The sequence below is a fragment of the Saccopteryx leptura genome, chromosome X (genome assembly GCF_036850995.1).
Source record: "Saccopteryx leptura isolate mSacLep1 chromosome X, mSacLep1_pri_phased_curated, whole genome shotgun sequence".
Lineage (NCBI taxonomy): Eukaryota > Metazoa > Chordata > Mammalia > Chiroptera > Emballonuridae > Saccopteryx > Saccopteryx leptura.
In genome coordinates this window covers 101,850,837-101,874,416 of record NC_089516.1, presented here as the reverse complement: position 1 = coordinate 101,874,416, position 23,580 = coordinate 101,850,837, and the positions used below count along the sequence as shown (strand labels likewise).

The following is a 23,580-nucleotide window of genomic DNA, read 5'->3' as shown; positions in this document are numbered from 1 at the left end:
TAGAATAAACAAAACCATTGATAACTGGAACCGGGAGTGTCTCAGAGTGTGGGATAGGTCGTATTGCTGAAGGAATATTAGGATATGTGATCATATGCCATTTTTTCTTGCCGATGGCGATTGTATGGATCAGACAGAAATAAAAGTCACGGCTGTGGTCCTTAGGTTCACGCCAAAACATGGGAATACCAAAAGACATTTCTTTGCATTTTCCTTTTGTCCATCACGAAGCATTTCCTCACAATTATGACACACAACATGAGGAGCCCAATTCTTGTCTTGATCGCCAAGGGGAACTTGAAAATAGGCAATATATGCACGTGTCACAAATGATGAAATATTGTGCCTTTGATGCTGAAGTGTGTAACAGCCACATATATAACAGAAGGTATCAGGACTATTCTTATATTTACGCCTACTCGAAGAAGCCATGATTCAATCTTAAAACAAAATAAGAGGGTGTTTTTATCAGATACTATTTTTTTTACATTTAAAAACAAGTACAATTATTAAAAGTGGTGTATGTAAAACATTAATTGCCTTGTGGTTATGTTCAATCCAAGAGTCGTTGCCCTTTAATTCTAATTTAAAAACCAATGCATGCCATTAACTGTAACAAAAAGAAATTAAAATTGCATTAAAAACTAGAGCATGCACCAAAAAATGGATTTCAGATTTAGAATCAGTGATGCAGAAATATATAGAAACAGTTCTAAAACCTCATGCAACAGAAAATGAAAAAAAAAAAAATTGTTCCCCAGTGAAATGAGCTTTCAGCTTAACTCAGTTTCCTAAAAATCTCAATTACCAGAAAATATCCCCAAATCTCTCTGGGTAAATAATATTTCAATGTATCTTTAAGTTGAAGGTGACAATAAGATAAAAAAAAATCCCAAAACAAACAAACAACAACAAAAAAAAACCCTAATCTCTATCAAGCTGTTTGGTTCTACTTTGAGCAGCACAAGGTTAAAAAAAAAAAGAAAACAAAAATAATGAAAAACAGAGTGGAAAGAATACTATACTGGGACTCAGAAGACTTGGTTTCTAGTCCTTATTCTGATATTTTCTATTTTTCTTTCTTTCTTTTGTTTTTAGAGAAGGATGGGGAGAGAGAGAGAGAGAAGAGAGAGGAGAGTTAGAAACATCAACTCATAGTAACTTCACTTTAGTTGTTCATTAATTGCTTCTTGTACATGCCTTGACTGGGGGAGCAGCTCAAGCCAATCCAGTGACCCCTTTCTCAATCCTGCAACCTTAGGCTCAAGCCAGTGACCTTTAGGGCTCAAGCTGGTGACCTTGAAATCATGTTGATAATCCTGCGCTCAAGCCAGCAACCCCACAGTCAAGCTGGTCAGCCCTTGATCAAGCTGATGAGCATGTACTGAAGCCAGCGACCTCAGTGTTTCAAACCAGGGACCTCAGCACTTCAGGTCCATGCTTTACCCACTGTACCACCACAGGTCAGGCTGCTATTTTCTTGCTTTGTGGCTCTAAGCAAGACACTTAAGCTCTTTGTATGCTTATCAGTAAACTGAGTAAACTACTCCTTCTAATATATTAGCACAATTACTGCCCCAACTTGCCATAGGAGGTGTGCTGAGTAACCTGAATAGAAAGGGTGTTCTAAACGTGTTAATTTGAGGTTGTGGCAAGTAGCAAGAATATAGGCTGACTCTCCTATACACTGATGAGCTTTCTATAAGTTCTGAATAGCAGAGTCACTGCTGGCCTGTTTATTCATTAAAACAGCATAGGGTATTATGATAATATCCAAGCACTTAAACAAAAAAAATTTACAAATTTAAGATGGTGGTGGTAGTAGTGGTGCTTATTTATAAAATGACATGAGATCCTAAGTATGCCTACTCCAGTACAGGACATGTAATAAACAATAAATGGTAGCACCCTCCCACTCCTTTTAATTACTCATGAATGTTTCATCTATGAGATTTCAGCCTCTAAAAAGCTGCCAATCTCTTCTCTAAGAATATTAATTAATCATGTCAATAGGTGCTATTCTGAGACATGACTGGTTTTTCAACAAATGATTGAGTTGACTAATTACCTATTCAACTTACTTCTTATCTTCTTCCCTTGTTTCTGTAATCCAGAGATGTAAACATTTGTTTTAGCCCAGGTGACTTTTGAAAGTTTCTCCCATGCTTCCTTCTCCAGAGCCATCATTCTTACAAAAAATGAGGGGTATCTTATGGTCTTGAGCCATTAGATACTTTGACCTGTGGTAGTTATTTTAGTTTCCAGAGGCTGGTAATATGCTGAACCTCAATTCTCTCCTGGCTCTACTAAATTGTGTCTTTTCCCCCCAGAATGCCGAGTCATGAAAGGAAACCCTTCAGCCACAACTGGCCCCAAGGCATCCCCAACACCTCAGAAGAGTTCAGCCAAGAGCCCTGGCCCCATGCGCCGGAGCAAGTCTCCAGCTGATTCAGGTAACGACCAAGACGGTGAGTGTTCTTCTCCTGTGTATGATGACTTCATTTACAGAGGCCAGCATCCTCTGCATGGAGAGGAATGAATCTCTCATGAGCACCATTGTGTCTCTATGATACCAATTCTACGAATTCAGAGACTAAACAGTCAAACTTATTTGGACTCATGGAGACACACTCATAACCCTGATTCTACTCAAGTGAATGCAAATCAGAATTCTGTCCGAATTTTGCCATGCTTGCTAGAATGCTTATTGTTGTGGTTCTCTTCATTATCATCATCTTTGACATCATCCAGCAAAAGCATAGCTATGAAATAATTATCTACCATAAATTTTTAAAAAAAATCAGAAACAAAAACAAGAAGTTAAAGAATGCCACCTATTAGTGTCAACATAGTTGATATATTTGAGCTTTAAATTTGATATGGAACACTATAGAATTCAAAACAAAAAAGAGAAATAAGATAAATTGCATTATTCATGCAATGAGGAAAAAAAAGTATAAGCCAGGTTCTAAAAGGAAACAAAGAAATTTGTCATTTAGAATTTTATCTATTAGATAGTAAGTGATCTAAAAAATGTAGTCTATGGATCACTGACAATCCATGAACAATTTGTCACTCTATGACAAGATTAGGAGCTTGTATCAAATGTAAATCATGCCACTGAACAAATTGTTTATTTCAACTGATTCTTTTTTCATAACATGATTTTATTGATGAAGGCAGAAATATGTTGGTATATGTTTTGGAATAAAATCTTTTGTCCACAGTTTGAGTGACACTGATCTAAAAGGCAAAAGGCCACAGAAGTTGAAGTTTAGCAGACCCATTCACAGACAATTCGAGTTCTTCATGATAAGGAATTTATATGGTCCATAAGAACTTACACATTATCCTCCAAAGGCTCAGAGTTCACAATGAGAATTCTAGCTTGAGAACCTTGGGGCAGAGAGCAAAAACACCCTTCCTCTCTCCTTCAATTTGAAACTGCTTGAATAGCCTATTAGCTTTGGATTGCCCATGGTCTAGAAAAACAACCTGTCCTGCTGACCTCACAATGCCAGGAGCATGCATGTCAGCAGTCATATCTCTCTCTCTCTCTCTCTCTCTCTCTCTCTCTCTCTCTTTAATTAAATGAGAGGCAGGAAAGCAGGGAGGCAGACAGACTTCCGCATGTGCCTCTACTAAGATCCACCCAACAAGTCCCCCTAACAGGGCAATGCTCTGCCCATCTGGAGCCACTGCTCCATTGCTCTGCAACTGAGCCATTTCAGCACCTAAGGTGAGGCCATGGAGCCATCCTCAGTGTCTGGGGCCAAATTGCTTGAACCATTGGAGCCTTGGTTGTGGGAGGAGAGAGAGGGGGGGAAGGGGTAGAGAAGCAGATGGTCACTTCTCCTGTGTGCCTTGACCCAGGTACAGGGCAGCAGTCATCTTTTTATTTTTTGGCAGAAGAAACTAAACTGTGAAGAGGCAGTTCATATTTTTCATACTTCCTTGTGTTTGTACAAACTGTTCTCCTGTACCTGGAATGCCATTTCTAGTCAACCACTCTTCTTTGCTTGAAAACTCCTATTCATCCTTCAATACCTCGAAAAGATAGTTGTTCTGTTCTCTGCAATATCATAGCACGCATAAAGTATGTATTTACCTGACTACTTCCTCAACTAAACACTGGGCCCCTCAAGAGCCAGATGTAACGTTACTTTTTGTATCCTCAGTTCCTAGCACAGTGCCTGAATCCTAGTTGATCCTCAAATAATGCTTAAGAATGAATAGGTGCATAAGAGCACCTATTTCACCCAGCATGGTGTTAGAGATCCAGTAAGCATTTAGGTCATGTTTGCTGAAGGAATTAAAATGTATGTGTTTAGTTAATAAATGGTTTAAGTATACAGAAAAGCACATGACTCTATCTATACAAATTCATACCGCTCAAACTGCAAAGACTTAAATTTTTAACACTTAGATTGAAAATGAAGTTGTTTATACAGATTATAAGCAGGGTCTTACAAAAAATTGACTTTAAACACTTGGTCAAGATCATAAAGTTTGGCAACATTCACTTAGTTGGGTTTTCTTTTTTTTCTTTTCTTTTTTTTTTTTTTTTTTAGAAATGTCACTGGCTATTTCTGGAATTTCTAACCTGTATTACTTATTTCTTGCTATTAAATAAATTGCCCCATATCTGAGTGGCTTAAAAATACATATTTGTTATCTCACACTTTCTGTAGGTCAGGAATTTTTATGTGGCATAGCTGGGAGGATCTGTCCGGCCCAGGATCTCTCCTGTAGTTACACTCAAGTTGTTGGTAAGGGTTACAATTATCCGAAAGCTCAACTGGGAGTATAGAATCCACTTCCAATGTGGCTGTTGTAAGATCTTCACCCATACTAAGTGATTCAAGTAGATGAATAAGTATGATGTAGTGTCTTTTATGATCTAGTCTCTAAAATTATATACTGTCACTTCTATTGTAGTTTGTTCATTAGAAGCAGTAGCTAAGTCCAGCCTACATTCAAGGGGAGGAGAATCAAGCTCTACCTCTTTCAGGGTCGAGTAACAAAGAATTTATGCACCTATTTTAAAACTATCACATAACCTATGAATTAGAAATGCTGAGAAAGGAACAGCTTGAAGTAAATGGATTCTCTCTGGAGACTGTATCCAATTGGGTTACCTAGTACACATGAGCACAACCACCTATAATTAAACACAATTTAAACATGTCAAATCATTCAGCATGTCATCTTCAGCATGCTACCTACTGAATTTTCCTTCTACAAAATATGCACATCACTGATTCTAAGACACTAGAGAAAGAGCAGGAATGCATAAGGACTCAGTGAATATTTGTCAACTGAAAAAAAAGTTATACTAGATCCAAACCCAAGCTTAGGTAGGCAGGATATGTTCTTGCTCCTTCAGAACTTCCTTGCTAAAGGGAAGGAATGAGGATATAACCGCACATACAAAATAAACAGAGCAACAAATCTGAGGAGGAAAAAGGGGACTTGGCAGACTTCAGAATTACAAGCAGCCCTTACTTACTCCCTCCCTGCCAACATAGAATTTAAAGTGTTCTTAGTAGCAAAAACTTAAATTTTTATTTCAGATCATGCATGTAAGTGAAGCCTAACTCCAATCTAGTCAGCTTTCTTGGTAATTACCAGAACATTTGAGCTTGTCTCAAATGATGTTAGAGCCTTCACAGGATTCCAGCCTCAAAGAGTAAAAAAGATATATGTAACATAACCTTGCCCAGTCCATGGCAGTTGGTTTAGAGTCAAGTTTAGAGAATCCACTCAGGGAACATTCCATGGGGTACAGTGATCTCAGGGAAACCATTATTTTAGTAAGATTTGAATTTGACATAAAACTTTCCCCCTTCCACCCTACTTCACTCAGGATAATTTTAAGCTGAGGGAGGGAGAGGGCCAGGATATGGAAGAGGAGAAGACACCTCTCTAGGTAGGTCCTGCTACTTCCCCAGTTTGTGATCAGGGATAAATTTGTGATTAAGACAATTCTGGAAGCCTTGGTTTCCATTTTAAATCACACAGAATTTGAGTGTCTATAAAAATCATTTTCCATTGTTGTAAATTATTTTCAATTTACGGAGCTGTACAATAGCTTACACAGAATCAGAATCAGAGAACCAGAAGGATGAACTAGAGACAACACATATTTTTGCATTAGCTTAAATTTCCCCTTCCAGATATTAAGAAGAAAGAATTATTTCATAAAGTGTCAAGATATTTTTGAGCTGTTAGTAAGAGACAAATGTTAATAAACGTTTAACCAAAGAAAATTGGCATGGGGTGGGGCTGAAATGCTTTGTTCTTTTCTAGGATGTGGTCGTACCACCCTGTTTTTATCCTGTGTTAGTCTGTCTTGGATTCGGGACTTGTGGATGAATTCACATTCCTTTATTCAACCTGAATAACTAAAGGTTGTGGAAGATAGGCCACTTCCAGGGAATTTTAACTACCTTCTTTTAAAGGCAAACAAAAGCCAAAAAATGTTACTTTCTAACAGGGACTCAAACCAAATAAAACATTGGCTCAGTGCAGGTTCAGTTAAAAGAATGTTTTGATGTTCTAGTTCATTAGAAAATATATAGGTTTGATTCTGGTTTGAAAACGTTTCATTGATATTCAAATATATATATTTGGTCCAATTCATGGTTCAGTTAATATCTGGGTTCAATTTGATTTGAGGTTTAGTAAATTGATGCTATTTGGTCTGTAATTTGCGTCATAATTTGAATCCTTATTCCTTAAGTTGTCTCTTTCCTGTTCTGCCTATGAATAAATCAAAATCTTTCTACTTTATTCCCTTTGACTTCAATCCCTATTTCTGCCAATACAAAGTTTGCCCCAAATGAAATGTCTGTTGTTAAGTCCTAAACTGGAGTTTAGGAAAGATTTACTATTATGTTGCTATAAAGAGCTCATTTTCACTGGGCAGAGATGATGGACTCTTAGACTCCAAGTCCTTTTAGCCATGTCTGTATTTAAAGTAAGCCAAAGGACTGTGGTCAGCAGAGAAAATCTGAGCCGAAAAAGCTTGCTTCTATGCAATGTTTAAGGAAAATTTGTGCAGTGCCAAGTATATTTTGATTAACCCAGAACTTGCCATATAGATGGGAAAAAGGTAAGCTTGGCTTCAGAATTAAAGGACAACATTTTTAGGGTGTTTCTTTGTTTCTATTTCTGCCATTAATGTGTTCATCTTTCCCTTTATGCAATTAGCCCCAATTAAATTGAATTAAAAGGACACAGTGGCTAGTTGCTAAGAAGGAATATTTATTCTCTCTCTCTTTTCCTTCCTTCCTTCCTTCCTTCCTTCCTTCCTTCCTTCCTTCCTTCCTTCCTTCCTTCCTTCCTCCACTACCCTCTGCTCTTTCTTATGCTTATTGGGTTGCTCCCAGGGTCTTTGTCTCAGACCTTTGGAAATTCCCACTCCCAAGAAGCTTTAAATCAGGCTCAAGATATAGGGGATTACACCAAAATACGCATTAATATTGGACCTTCATACATGCAAAGTTTGGTTATTGCTAGAGCGTTTCAGGGGAGGCCTCCAGGACAATACCTTGATAAATGGCAAGAACAAAACCCACTCTCCACCCCTGTACCTTATTTATTTATAGGGCAAAGTGAGGCCATTAGCAAATCAAAAAAAATTCTAATCACATTTCTAAAACAACCCAAGAATTTTCTCAAGTGTAGAAAACTCCCACCATACATAACATCTTAACTTTACCAAACAAAGAATTGCATCTAGTCTTTCTGAGGGACATGGGGGATAGGCCGAGTATAAACAATCCAGAACCACAGTTAACATGAAGGTATGGAAAAAAAATAGCCTTTAGCAGCTTCACAAAACAAGTGAGGTGGGAGGTTGGGCAGACTGTCAGCTTACTGCCAATTCCGCACACCTCTATCCCCCCAAAATCTAAACTACAAAGACCCTATTGACTTTCAATCACTAACAGGCCATTACTACATTGGAGGAGCTGGGGTGCAGGAGCTGACCCTGTGGAGCAGGATTCAATTTAGCAAGGCTCTGATGCCTTCCCTGTCTGCTTTATGAATATGTCTTTTGTGGAGGTGGTTAGGTGGTGCTCTGGTGTGGTCTGAAGCTGGCCACATGATACGTCATTTCTAGGGCCTTTTGGGAGGTGCAGGCCAAGTTCAGCCACTGCCTGTGCCCTGCTTGGGGTCACCTGGTATGAGCTACAAAGTCATCTGCATATGGTTGCCACTTGTGCTGGATTTGGGGGTACCTGGGAGAGCTACTCCAAGAATGAGGCTGGCTACCTTTATTGCCAAACTTTGGACTGCTTAGCAGAGGTATGAAGCATGCTGAGGCAAGACACTACTTGTTTGGGGTTTGTGACCTTTAAGAGATTTTAGAAAAGTCTACCACATGAGCCAAATCATGCCATTTGTATGGAAAGGCCACTGGAAGCAGCTTGGGTGCATCTGCAAATTGAATAGGGCGGGGTCTCAGGGAATCATCAGGGTGGGGTAAATGGTGTTAACTAGCCTGGTGGAGACTCAGACATAGTGTCTCCTATGTTTTCAGGGGGGTGGGGAGCTTAGCAAAAAAACAATGACCTCTGCCAGCATTTCTGTCTGATTGAAAGCTGCCCCTATAGCCCTCACCCTGAAACAAGACAACTTAGTTTCTTCTCAAATGTCCTTTGTGTCTTTAGAGGTGCCACCCCAGTACTTGAGTTTAGAGTGAGCAAGTAAGTCTTCAACAATCTTCTATCTCACTCAGCCACAATATACACTGGTTTTTACTTCCATAATGTATGGGGACTTCTCTTCCTAGCCCTGGAACCCTGGCCTAGGACTCCTTGCTCCTCAGGGGAAATCCTCTGGAGCCTCAGAGATATCTCTGTTGAGTTTTTAATTGTTACATGTGGGTGTGGGACCAACCAGTTCAGCATCTTTGTCTCTTCTACCAGTTTCCTCATGGCTTCTTCTGCATATCTTTAGTTATGACTTCTGTTCAGCTAGACTTCAGGTGGTTTTGAATGATGGTTCTGTAGCTGAGTTTTAATTTTGATGTGGTTGTGGGAGGAGAAAAGTACAGTGTTTACATACTCCCCCATCTTGTCTGTAACTTTGGGGAGTTATATTTTAATTTGAAAGAAAAATGAATATTTCACCTGACCAGGCTTTAGCACAGTAGATAGAAAGTCAGCCTGGAACACTGAGGACCTAGGTTTGAAACCTTGCAGTTGCTGTCCTGAGCACAACCTCACCAGCTTAATTGCAGGGTCACCATCTTGAGTGTGGGATCGTAGACATTACCCCATGGTCTTTGCCTTGAGCCCAAAGGTGGCTGGCTTGAAGCCCAAGGTCACTGGCTTAAGAAAAAAGTTATTGGCTTGGCTGGAGCCCTCTGGTCAAAACACATATGAGAAAGCAATCAATGACAACTAAGGTGCTGCAACTATGAGTTGATGCTTCTCATTTCTTTCCCTTCCTGTCTGTCACTCTCTCATACACACGCAAAAAAGTATTTCTGACAGGGAAGAAAATCAAAATATAGACGAGAGTTTGTGATGAATAAAACATTCCAAGGTAGAGGGAGTCACCTGTTAAATTTACATCTCTAGTCCCAATCTTCCTTCCAGATATCTATCTCATTAATGCTAATGGACAATCCCGCTTATATGTGCCAAATATAATGTGTATTCAAATTAAACACGTTTCTTCTCCTCAACTCCCTGTTTCACAATAGAATCAATTGTAGTCTATTTCCCAAGTCCAACACCTTGGTGTTATCTTTAACTCTTCCCTCTCTTTAGTTCTTCATGTCTACCATATACGCTGCCATTGTTATTGTTGAACCTTTGTAACCTCTATTACTCATATACAAGTTTCTTCCTTTCCTTAATTACCTAATACCTGGATTATTCCACAAACTCCTAAGTAGTATCTCTGTTTCAAACCTCTGTCTCTTTGACACATCTGTTATAGTTCCACCATATTTCTTGTCCTTAAACACCATTTCCATTGTGTCACTCTCATGCTGCAAAACCTTCAATGGTCTGACAATGTGTTCATTGACACCCTTTCCCACCAAGGTAATGCTGAGAAAGTAAAAGAGAGAAGAACAAAGGGCCAAAGGCTGTATTTGAGAAAACACAGCAATAAAATGCAAAAACCAGAAGCAACAGTCTCACTGAAGAAAATGTCAGTTCTTTAATGCCTAACCTGCTAGCCAAATAATTAGTCTTTAGCCAGTGTAGATTGATATGTCATTCCTTGTAGAAGGGGATTTCTAACTCATGCTCATGTATTGCACAGTTAGTCAATTCCTTCCATTTCTAGTAGTGGCCAATTAAAGATGTAATTACTGAGCCTTTCTTTTATACTCAGACACTCAGCTAAGCATTATATGTATAGTCTGTCATGTAATCATGAAAATAACAATAATTGAGATACACACTTTTTTATTATTTAGTGAGAGAAGGAGAAGCAGAGACAGACTCCCAATGCACCCCGACTGGGATCCACCTGGCAATTCCACTAGGGAGTGATGCTCTGCCCATCCAGAGTGTTGCTCCTCTGCTTAGAAACAGAGGTCTTCTTAGTGTCTGAGGCAGAAGCCGTGCAGCCATCCTCAGTGCCTGGGGTCAACTAGCTCCAATCAAGCCATGGCTGCAGGAGAAGGAGGAGGAGGAAAAGGAGGAGGAGGAGGAGGAGGAGGAGGAGGAGGAGGAGAGAGAGAGAGAGAGAGAAGTGAGAGGGAGGACAGTTAGAGAAGCAGATAGTGCTTCTCCTGTGTGCCTTGACCAGGAATCAAACCCAGGACATCCACAGGCTGAGCTGATGCTCTACCACTGAGCAAACCAGCCAGGGCCAAAATGCACTTTATTTTTTATTCAAATGTTACAAACTTAAGAAAAGACTTTCAGAGGTTAGTTTACACTCAAGGACACACATCTAGAAAGCCAGAATTTAAAACCTTGACTGATTCCAAATTGTGTATACTTTCCACCAATTAAGAGCAGTGCAGTTTGTTCTGGTTCCTGCCCCATAAAACCGGTACTGAACAGGCTTGCTTCACCAGATACATGTTCTCAGCAGAACTACCTTCAGCAGGAAATAAATGTTAGCATTTATTTTGAGAAAACAACTTTTCTTCCTCCTTCCTACCCCCCCCCCCCAGTCAATTAGTTATTGTGAGAAAACAATCCTGGAACTTTGACTAGCCTTCTTATAGATACCTTATCCTTGGGAGGAAATGATCTATGTCAAAATATTGCTTGAATGGGTATATTTATTAGTTTTGCAACAGAAAAGACTCTGACTTTCCCACCTTATTTAAAGAATTCTAAACTGCATGCTGTCTAAAAGTCTGTAGGGAATATATTTAACATTCAAGTTATAGTATCTTACAGCTTGTGATTGAATTTGGCCTGAGAACCAGCCCTATGATCAAATCAGTGAAGAAATGCCCCTGAGCCATTAATTCTTTCTTCCCTAATTTATGGATCTTTAGAGTGTTTCCATTGAGCAGAAATAATTAGCTAAACGGATCCAAACATCCTGCCCAACAGCTCTTTGGAATGAGTGTGTGAAAACCACAAGCTCTGTCTCTTGGCCTTGTTCTGAAGTAATTTGAAACCACCTTGTTTCTACTTGGTTGATCTTCCAGAAAATAAACTCCTTGTGTATATAGGGGAAGTACAGGTATCTTTGGATTGGAATGAAGGAACACTTAGAGCTTCTCAATATGAGAAAAAAATAAGGAAGTGGATAAACTGTGTATTGAGATCTCATTTGGCAAGCCGTTAAGGAATTAGAAAGGACTAGACAGAGAACCAATCACTAAAAGGCCGTGGTGGGAGATATATGATGTTCTAACCTTAAAGGAATTTTGAAGTGAATCTGTGAGCAAATCTCCAAAACTACCATCCATTGAGGTAAAATGGTTTATACCATTTAAGCAAGTCCTACTCTTTCTGAGCCTCTATATCCTTATGATTAAACCAAAACTTGTGACTCCTGGCCACCAGTTCTTAGAGTTATGAGGAAAATTATGTGAATTCTTAAATGTTAAAATGCTTTTAAAACAATTGTCAAAATACAACTTCAATAATTAAGACAGCACTGAAGTTATTATCATGACTCTTTTGGTAAATTGGGCTTGTTTTTAGTGAGCAATATTTCAAAATAGACATCAAACCAAAGCCCATATGCTTGATTTTGAGTTGACCTCAAGTGTTAGGATTAAAACATGAGGGAAAGCCAAAGTTAAGCGAATGAGCATTAAATCACTTTGGTCAGCAGTCAACAGTTGGGTATCAAGCAGATGTCAAGCTGGCTCTTTCCTTCCTGTGCCATTCTGGTAAGTGAATATGAAGCCAGAATGTACATTAACTTTTCTGCCCAGAGAGTTCTTTAATTGCCACACCTGGTGTTACTTAATGCTCACTTTACATGCAGCTCCATCTGAATTTCCAGAGGTTGGTCCAGCTTCCAAACAAGGGAATCCATAGTCTAGTAGAACAGCATCAACTCTGCCTGGCTGGTGGCCATCCTCTATCCTTGGCTGCGCATGCCAGGAACTGAATTCTTTCCTTGTTCTTTAGGAACTGACTTCCCCCACCTATTCCTCACTCCTGGGATCCCATCCTCCCTCCTACATTTAAAGCCCTATAACTCTAGGTAAATCAGACCAGTTCCTTTACCAGCTATCTTTTGTTTGTTCTTCTTTTGTTCCAGTCTGATAGAGCCAAGGATTCAAAGATGAGCATTGAATAAAGGGAAAACACAATCTTTCACAGAACCTAATGAGCCAAGACTGTGCTAGGCTAAGCTTGGAAACTGTTCTACATAGCTGAGGCATACCAGCTGAGGGGACTGACAGACAGGGCACAGATACCATCTTCTCAGAGAGATCCGAAGCATGAAGATAGTTGTATGTCATGACGTTTTTTCTTTCCTCTACTATATGATATTGTCTATGGCACTCAATCAGTTTGGTGAATGACAGAAAGATCATGCTGATCACTTTCTTTTTTTATTTTTATTGATTTTAACGGGGTGACATCCATAAATCAGCGTACATATGTTCAAAGAAAACATGCCCAGGTTATCTTGTCATTCAATTATGTTGCATACCCATCACCCAAAGTCAGATTGTCCTCCGTCACCTTCTATCTAGTTTTCTTTGTGCCCCTTCCCCCCCCCGTAACCACCACATTCTTGTCCATGTCTCTTAGTCTCGTTTTTATTTCCCACCTATGTATGAAATCATGCAGTTCTTGTTTTTTTCTGATTTACTTATTTCACTCCATATAATGTTATCAAGATTCAACCATTTTGTTGTAAATGGCTGATCACTTTCTAATCGCAGCTAGATCAAGCAGGATAAAAACCTGGATGATGTGTGTAAGTTTTGGTGTCTCCTTTTACCTTTATCTGTTTTTCTTTTCTCTGCCACAACATTTCTTCCTTCTCCCTAACCCCATCAGAAAGTTGTCATAAGAAGGAGTTCTAGAAGCAATTCATTTAAAAAAAAAAGGAAGAGTGATGTAGAAAAAAACTGAAAACAAACCAAAAAACACATAGGCTTTGGAATCAGAGACACCTGCCTTCAAATGCTGACTTTGCTACCACCTAACTAAAATGAGCCTATTTCCTCATTAAAAATAAGAATACAAGTTCATCAACAGTATTACAAGAAATGTTAAAGGGTCTTCCTTAAGAAGAAAGATATCAAAATATGAGTAATAAAATGACAATAAATGTATATTTATCAACAATTACTTTCAATGCAAATGGATTAAATGCTCCAATCAAAAGACCTATGGTGGCTGAATGTGTAGGGGGAAAAATGCCCTTACATATGCTGTCTACAAGAGACTCACTCCAGATAGAAAGACACACAGAGACTGAAAGTAAAGAAATGGAAAAATATATTTCATGAAAATGTAAACAAACGAACAGAAAAGACTGGGGTAGCAATACTTACACCAGAAAAAAATATACTTCAAAACAAAAACCATAACAAGAGACAAAGAAGTACTCAGCAATTCCACTTCTGGGTATTTATCCAAAGAAACCCTAAACACTAAATTGAAGATATATATGTCCATATATTCACTGCAGCATTATTTACAGTAGCCAAGATATGGGAGCAACGTATGTGTCCATCAAGAAATGAATAGATAACAAAGTGGTGCATATGTACAATGAAATATGAAATGGTTATAAAAAAGAATGAAATCTTGCCATCTGCAACAACATGAGTAGAACTAGATGGTATTATGCTAAGTGAAGTAAGTCAGAGAGAGAATGTAAAATGGCAGATGATTTCGCTTATATGTGGAAACTATAAAACAAAATAAATCAACAAGCAGAACAGAAACAGTCTCATAGATATAAAGAACATTTTGAAGGTTGCCAAATGGGTGAGGGTTGGGAGATGGGTGAAAAAGGTGAAGGTATTAAGAAGAACAAATTGGTAGTTACAGAATAGTCATGGGGATGTAAAAGACACATAGAGAGTATAGTCAATAATCTTGTAATAAATATGTGTGGTGTCAGATGGGTGCTAGATTTAGCTGGACAATCACTTTGTAGGTTATATAAATGGCTAATCATTATGTTGTACATCTAAAACATATATAATATTGTATGCCAACTGTAATTGAAAAACAAAAAAATATTAAAAATAAAAATAGTTGAATTATTTCTAAAAACAAATAAGAATATGACTAAACGTATGTGTGTGTGCACGTGAGAGAGAGAGAATGAAATACAGAATGAGAGAATAGGAAACAGCGAAAAAGATATAGACACTCAATGAAAGTTAATTATTATTTTGGGGTTTTTTTTATATAAGGTTGATTAGATGGCCTAGGAGATTGAAAAGTTCCTGATGTACCTTGTTGTAGAGGAGTAAAAAAACTAACTAATTTGAGAAGAAAAGAGTGAAAGAATTTAGCCTATGAATAAATAAAAGGTGACAACAGTGAAACAATGTTTTGGTTCTGAGGAGGGAAGTGGGAGAGAGAGAGAGAAAGAGAGAATTAAAAGAGGGTGAAGACTCTTCCAATCTAGTTCCAAATTGCAGCTGAGAAGTGGAAGCTCAGGGACAAGAGCAAAGGACTTCAAGAATAACAAAGGAAAACGGGGAACATCACACAGTTATGTTATTTCAAGTCACTCTTAAAATGAACTGTGACAGCCTTCCCTGCGGACTTGCCAGTCCAAGACCATGCACAGTTCATCAGACTACATTTGACTTTTCCTTTCCCCTGCTACTTCTTTTACTTGACATTTATATGAATTGACTTCAGAATCCATATCAAATGACACTCTCCTAGGTTTTTCACATACAATCCATAGAAGAAATGCATATATGAATACATTTCATGTAGTTTGTAAATGTAGGCATTCCTTCAGCTGGTGCATGTCTACATTTTCTTATTTCTCTAATGTCCATCTTTCAGTTTCATTCTATCAGGAAAGCTGAGAAAGTATTTGCATTTTTCAGCAATGTAGAGAGTGGCAGTGAAATGATTAAAAAGTGACTTCCAAAATGCTTATTGAGTGGTGAAGACAAAATAAGGCCTCTACAGATAGCTTAAAATTGATTAGCTGAGGGAGTGGTAGGGAAATATATATATATATATTAACACATACATATATACAAAGAATAAATAGAGAGTTACAGCTGAAATGCATATTCATGTATTAGCCTTAAATTTTAGGTGTTAGAGAGTTTCAGAGGATATTAAGAAAAAAGCTAGTAATTGCAAAAGAACTTGTGTGTGCAGATATATGGCCAGTAGGTGAAAACTGATTCACATGCAGATATGTTATAGTTAACAACTTTCCACATTTTGGCAAGATCAGTGGGCTCATTTTCAGCTAGATAAGTGTGTATGGGAAATGATAGTCTTCACATTGTAGCACAGCTGACACATGCTGGGAAACTAGAATCTGTAGTTGCCAATGGATACAACCATCATGTGTAACAAAATGTCAGAACTTACTGGGCATGCTTTCATCTGCTAGACTTCCTGGCTGAGGGCAAGGTTTTTGGGGAAGATTTCCATTATGTCCACTCAGACAAATCACCAACATTTCTCTTTTTCTCTCTCAAATACTAGGGGCTAGTTCCTGCTGGGGAGTCCCTCAGGCAGTGTAAGTTCCAGTAACTCCTTCCTTTTCCTGCAGAGGAACCAATTACTTTGCCTCACTATGGCTCCATAGATACTTGTCTTTTCAAAAAAAAAAAAAAAAAAACCTCTTTAAAAAATTGTTCTTGGTAATATTATGCTAAGCAAAATAAGTCAGTCCAAAAAAGCTAAGAAATATGATTTCACTTATATGTGGGATATGAAACTGAAACTCAGACCCAGACAACCATATGGTGGTTACAGGAAGAAAAGGTGCGGAGGTAGTAAAGGGTGAAGGTGGCCAAATAGACGGTGATGGAAGATGGTTTGACTTCAGGTGGTAATACAGGTCATAGATCATATAATTTTACACTTGAAACCTGTATGATCTTATTAATCAATGTCACCACAATAAATTTAATTTAAAATGAAAAAAATAATCATTACATATTTATTGAGCATTTACTATGGGCCAGGCATTACTCCAGCAATTGGGATGCAATATTCAACAAAATAGAGAAAACCTTTTGCTCTCTTGGTACTTACATTGTTTTGCGAATCAAATAGCCTCAATAGACCTTTGTAGTTATTATTCTGGAGATTGCGTTAGGTGTATCTCTTTGGGGATGATGGCTGAAGTATCTTCTTTATTCACCAGAAAGCCTAGTGCCCTGCCTAAGCTTAGTTCCCTCAGTCTCTGTGCTGTTTGGCACAGGTCATGTTCTTCTTTGGGTGGCTTGTATGGTAGGTACACATAATACTCTAAGCTTGTCTGGTCTCTAGGTCTCTGTATTCCACCATGTCTTCTCTCTCTTCCTCCCCAGTACTTTAATTTAAGCCATCTTTACCTTTCACCTGGACGAATTAATGCATTGTATTTTTTTTTTTTTGTATTTTTCTGAAGTTGGAAACAGGGAGGCAGTCAGACAGACTTCCGCATGCGCCCGACCGGGATCCACCTGGCATGCCCACCAGGGAGCGATGCTCTGTCCATCTGGAGTGTTGCTCTGTTGCAACCAGAGCTATTCTAGTGCCTGAGGCAGAGGCCGTGGAGCCATCCTCAGTGCCCAGGCCAACTTTGCTCCAATGGAGCCTTGGCTGCGGGAGGGGAAGAGAGAGACAGAGAGAAAGGAGAGGGGGAGGGGTGGAGAAGCAGATGGGCGCTTCTTCTGTGTGCCCTGGCCGGGAATTGAACCTGGGACTCCTGCACGCCAGGCCAACGCTCTACCACTGAGCCAACCGGCCAGGGCCAATGCATTGTATTCTAACTCATCTCTGCTTCTACCTTTTCCCTACCCCAGCCTACCCCACCCCACCCCAGTGTGACCACTGGCAATGGGAGTAATATTTTTAAATGCATGATGGTATCACTCCCAGATTTCTTCCACAAATCAAATAGAAACTTGACAAAAAGCTCCCAGGCTTTGGCCTTTATCCTCCCCCCATTCTCATCTCTTAGAACTCACTGCTGTTACTTTATGATTCAGCCATTTTGAGCTATACACACTTCTGTAAACATACTGTGTTCTTTCACACCTCCATGTCTTTGGCCCTATTGATGCAATTCTAAAGTCTAGAACACCCTTTTTACCCTTTCTGTCTAGCTCTAATTTGTCTTTTTAATGAGATACAATTCACTTAGCAAACAATTCATTTATTTAAAATGTACAATTCGATGGTTCTTAGTTTAGTCACAGAATTGTGCAACAATCTAATGCCAGAACATCTTTATTCCCCTAAAAGAAACTCTACCTATTAGCAGACATTGTCTATTTCCCCTCCCCACAACTCCTCTTTTCCCCACCCATGCTAGCCAGCCCCTGGCAAACATTGATTTACTTTCTGTCTCTATAAGTGTATCTATTCCAGAGTCCTTTTCAAGACTTTTTCAGGTGTTGCATCCTCTTCTTTGTCTCCCAGCCCACTGATTTCAAAGCCTCTCCTCTGAGCTCCAATAATGCCCCTTACAAGGCTTTGTCATACCACCTAGCTTACTGTATTCTTGTCTGTCTCTCCACAAGAAGTGACTTACTCATCTCTGAAACCCCAATGTGCAATACTTGGCCTGGCCTATAACTGCTGGCTAAATGAATGAATGGTTTCCAGAAACCTGAACCTGGGCAGGGAGAAAGGTCTGTCAGTGAGTGGGTGAGAGATGAGTGAATACACAGGCAATGGCAGAAGGTGGATGCCTAAGTGCCCATTTTTTAGCATACTTGCACTTGGATAAATGCAGCAACCACCATACTGATGTCTATTCCATCTGTGCAGTTGGTGGTGCAGGTTGCAGAACCTAGGGAAACATTAGAGTAAGTGAAGCAGTGGATGTATATCCTCAGCAAATGATACAACAGTTTATGCTTTGCCAGTGGGAGTAGTAGCAACATTCTCAGGCCATGTTCCGGCTTAACTTGTTCAATTTTTTATTCTCTCTTTTTCACTCTCTCTATTTCTCATCCTACCCCCACTCCTGCCTTCCCTTCTTCCTTTCTCTCCTCTTTCCTCCCTCTCCCCCCACCTTCACACCATTGGCATATTTACATTTATTTGTAAAGCATCTTTAGAATAACTCTGATTAATAATGTAAGTGCTTAGATAAAAAATAACTTTAGCATGAGATATTTGAATATGAACATGAATCCACTTTGAAAGCTGTTTAATTGTTCCATCCAATGCACTGTATTTCTTTTCACTTGATTGAATATTTAAAAAGCTCATTAGCAAGGAAATATAAAATAATTTCAAACACAATGGAATATGAATATTTTAAGTATAAAGTATCTCATTTTCAGCACTTTATTGACGAGACAAATTGGGGTACACTGACTTTGGCTGCTGTTGTCTGCCTTTCTCTGTTTCTGTCCCTATTTCAAACTTCCTCATTCTTCTCTTAATCTCTCACCCTATCTCTGTCTCCTCTCTCCTCTATTTCATATCTCTTTCTCTCACTTTTAATTTGATTCTGTCCTCCACTCATTTTGCTATATGAGCCTTTTTTTTTGTTTGTTTCATTTTGTTATCTTCCATTTTTTTCATTCTTTTTCCTGGCTAGCCCCCTTTCTCTTTCTTCCCTTCTGTTCTTTTTGCCCAGGATGAGGTAGGGAAAGAGTGTGTGTGTGGGAGGGGGGCGTGAGCTGAGCAGGGAAAGAGAGAGCTGGGAGAGATTGACAGTGGTGTTGTCCTGCACCTGCCACATCATCTGCTGCCAGAAGTGATGAGTCCTGATCCGAACCACCCATTTTTCATCTTCTTTCAGGCAAGGCACAGAACCTCTCTGTGCCTCACCTTTTTCTCACTTACAAAATTGAAACAAAATAATATGTTCCCAGACTACCTCACAGAAACATTGGTAGGCTCAACCTTGGTAATGAATATGAAAAGGGTTTGAAAAGAATCAGACCCTGTAATTGGAAGCACTCAGGGGAAAGGGTGGGAGGATTGTTGCCTTGAGATGCTCAAGGATCTAATTAACTTGAAGATTGCACTTATTGTCTTTCTGAGGAATGTGTTTCTTTTCACCTTTGTCCTACTCATTAAATCGCTTGTTTGTATGTGTGCTTTGCTTGAATATCCTTAGTGTCCTGGGGTGGGGGGAGTTAACTTGTTTGTTTGTATGCTGTTGATTTTTATCCCTCCCTTTTCTCTTGCCTTGGGCTAGCAAATGGAACCTCCAGCAGCCAGCTCTCTACCCCCAAGTCTAAGCAGTCTCCCATCTCTACGCCCACCAGTCCTGGCAGCCTCCGGAAGCACAAGGTATTATGTCTCTTATACCTTACTAAACCCCTTTGCATTTGGATTTTTTTTATTGGATGGGTGAGGGTTTTCTCTTCCATCAACTTCAACAGCACATCAAGGCCAGAATTTCCTTTCATCTAGTCCATTATCATGAAGCCCTGAGAATCCCACCAGGGACCAAGGTTACAGTTACTTTATTTATTCCTCTGATCCCTGATTTATTTACTCTCGATTACATTTAAGCAAAGGGAAGCAGTTCAGAGGTCCCAAATATGCATTCTGAGTTAATGGTATCACCAAATTCTGGTTCATGGGATGGGCTGAGCAGTTGTTTGTCCAATTTATAGGCATAGCAAAGAGAGCCTTAAAGATAACTTATGTCTCCCAAGCACCAGTCAATAAAAGTGACATAAATACAGCAGTAAAAAATAAAATAGCACTGAGTTACTTCCTTTAGATTTGCTAGACATTAGAATATCAACAGACCCTAGTTTCACTATGTATTCTTTACCAGGCAGATTCTGGTACAGCATAGGAAGAGAGGGTACATATATGTTGCATTGGCCCCAGGCACCATGTACACTTCTAAGTCATTTCAAATAAATATGCCATTAAAATGATAGAAGTGTATAAATTCTCTAGCTCCACTTCCCAAACAGATTCCCACCAGAAATCTCTTTTGTACAGAAAATGTGGAGTGGTCACTGCCCTGGGCCTCATCTCTGAGGCAGTGTGAATGTTGTTTCTGCTTTGATCACTACACTCTAGAGCAGCTTCCTCTAGGATTCTCTTAATGTGAGATGGGAAAAGGCAAAAGCCACCAATGTAGTCAACTCTATCACAGAACCGTAGATGATCAGAACTGTAGTCGATCTTAGATGGGAATAAACTAATTTTATTAGATTCTTTCAGTGATCTTGTGAAGTTAATATTTTACAGATGAGGAAACTGCAACCTAGAAAGATTAAATTATATAATAGGGTCACATACTAGGTAGTAGTTGATAAAGGACTGGTACCCAGGTTACTGTCAGCACTATGCTAGAGCCAGTTTGCACTACGTTGTGAGACCCGATTGTACATTGCTTCCCAACTCTGTATTCAGTGACAGTGTGTTGGTAACTATAACACAGGTGTGGTGGGAAGATGTACACCATGGAAATCAGTAAAGACTACACATCAAGGTTGTTGTTTTTTTATCACATTAAGTCAGTGGTTAAAGATTTAACAGCACACCACTGTCTGACATTTATTTTCATTTCCTTTTTCTTGCACCAGGGTTTTAATTTCCTAGTTAATCTGACCATTACCTGCCCCATTATTCCTAATGTCTCTTGCATTCTTTTAGTGACCCTTTTAACTTCTGGTATTGACCCTGACCAGAACCTTCTAATTGTTCTGTGAAGCTATTTGGTTCCCCAAAGGAGGAGTTGCTGAACTATTTGCATAGCCAACATTACTCAGAGATTGTGAGATGGATGAAATTTGTTCTGCAGTTTTAACTTATTCTTCTGAGCAGTAAAGCTTGTTAATGGGGACATTGCAAGATGGGGAATAGCATACTTCTATGGTTCTACTCTCCACACAGAACCTCTCCTACACCATATTATTTCTTAGTGTATCTTTGCTTTATGCATTTCTGCCTTTACTTTTCTTCTGGAAAGTGAAACCAACCCCAGCACCTTACATTAGTACCTTCCCCAAATACCTGGGAACAGCATGGACATTTATTTGGTCTGCTCACTTGATTCATTCAGCTTTTCATTTGACATGTTTAGTTTATTTAGGCTAAGGACCCATCATTCATGAGCCCATTGAGGTGAGTACTGGTACTATTAAACCATTTCTCCCTTTTGGGTTTTCAGGCCTTTCTTTCTTTCTTTCTTTCTTTCTTTCTTTCTTTCTTTCTTTCTTTCTTTCTTTCTTTCTTTCTTTCTTTCTTTCTCTTTCTTTCTTTCTTTCTTTCTTTCTTTTTTTTCTCTTTCTTTCTTTCTTTCTTTCTTTCTTTCTTTCTTTCCCCTTCCTTCCTTCCTTCCTTCCTTCCTTCCTTCCTTCCTTCCTTCCTTCCTTCCTTCCTCCCTCCCTCCCTCCCTCCCTCCCTCCCTCCCTCCCTCCCTCCCTCCCTCCCTCCCTTCCTTCCTTCCTTCCTTCCTTCTTTCTTTTTCTTTCTCTCCCTCTCTCTTTTTCTTTCTTTTATTATTCCTTCTCCTTCTCTCCCCACCCCTTCCCACCCCTCCCTTCCTCTCAGTTCTCTTCCCTTCCGCTTTTCTTGCTTTTGGAATCATTTCTAAAATCTAATTTAACCACCGAAGGACTAGAACAAGCTATAGGTGACAGCACTGTCAGACCCTCACTGTTCTCTTAACGGTGAAATATCCACTGTATCATTTTATTTTAAAAATTATTCTTTTATGGCAGGTAAGCAAATATTAAATGATAAGCTATATAATTTTTAGAGCAAGCTTTTTAAAAATTATACTTGGGTATAATTCTCACTAATTTTTAAACTTTTTATTTTGACCATTTCAAATTTACAGAAGAGTTGAAAAATAATAAAGAATTTCTGTACACACAGGTTTTACACAATCTATTCACACAGATTGACCAGTCATTTATATTTTGCACCATTGACTTTATATTTTGTATTTTCTCTTTCTCTCTCTCCCCCTCCACACAAACACATTTTACTATTTTTAATCATTAGAGATTAAGTTGCAGACATCATGTTATTTTTTTAGATATTTTAGTGTGTATTTCCTAAGAATAAGGACATTATTTCTCCTAATGGTAGTACAATCATCAAAATCAGGAAATTTGCACTGCCATGATGCTGTTATGTACTCTACAGTCTCTAGTAGTCAAATTTTATCAATTACCCTAGTAACATTCTTTTTCTGGTCCAGGATCCAATCTATGATTACACATTGCTTTCAGTTGTCATGTCTCTTAAGTACTATTTAATCTAGTAAAGTTCTTGAATCTTAAAAAAAAATTAGGACAGTATATTGTAGAAATGAAAAATGCAGGCCAATTATTTGGTGGAATTTTTATTATTATTATTTAGGTTTGTCTATTGCTTCCTTGTGATTAAATTCAGGTTATGCATTTGAGGCAGCAGTGTCATAAAAGTGATGCTGTGCCTCTCTTGGTGCAACTTATTAGGAAGCAATAGCCTCCTGATTATGCTACCAATGATGGAAAATTAATTGGTTTTTCTAAATAATCTCAAATGTGTCTTCTAACCTTGGCTCAGTCCCCACAGGGCTCAGGTCTCAGCTTCTTGCTCTTCCTTTCACACAATTACCTGAACCTTAACACCATTAAGGTCCCTGGGCAGTGGGCCTAAGCAGATCTCATCTGAATGTCCATCCAAGTGGACCTGAAAGGTGTGAGTCATGGTGGAGACAGGAAGCAGGTGGCTAAGGCCATAACTTTTTTCCTTTGCAATTGGAAACAAACGTGAAGTCCCAGCATCCCTTTGGTAACTTTTGATGGCTGTGGCAGGGCCCAAAGCTGTAATCAGCCTCTTGGCTTCCCCTCTTAAGCAACTCATGGAGAATCCTCTTTAATGCAGCTGCGGTGGGGTTAGCCAAAGTCCGCATACTCAAAGTGCTACAATATGGACATAAAGTAAATCCTTGTATAGTTAATGAGAACAACATTTTGCATTTCTATGCTGCTTCATCCTTTTGCATAACTATTTTCTGACTTACCCTTGTAATAGCCCT

At 39.0% G+C, this 23,580-nt stretch overlaps 1 protein-coding gene across 2 annotated transcripts in view; it reads left to right on the top strand.

Moving 5' to 3' along the window:
- DCX (doublecortin) overlaps positions 1–23,580 on the top strand; it is a 137,979-nt gene that overhangs the window by 93,816 nt on the left and 20,583 nt on the right. Inside the window, exons 5-6 of one of the 2 annotated variants that reach the window (XM_066357379.1) lie at positions 2,331–2,468; positions 19,777–19,871. In XM_066357379.1, the coding sequence (XP_066213476.1) occupies positions 2,331–2,468; positions 19,777–19,871 (233 nt within the window). The remainder of the gene's footprint in view (positions 1–2,330; positions 2,469–19,776; positions 19,872–23,580) is intronic. The other variant, XM_066357380.1, reaches the window with a different exon arrangement.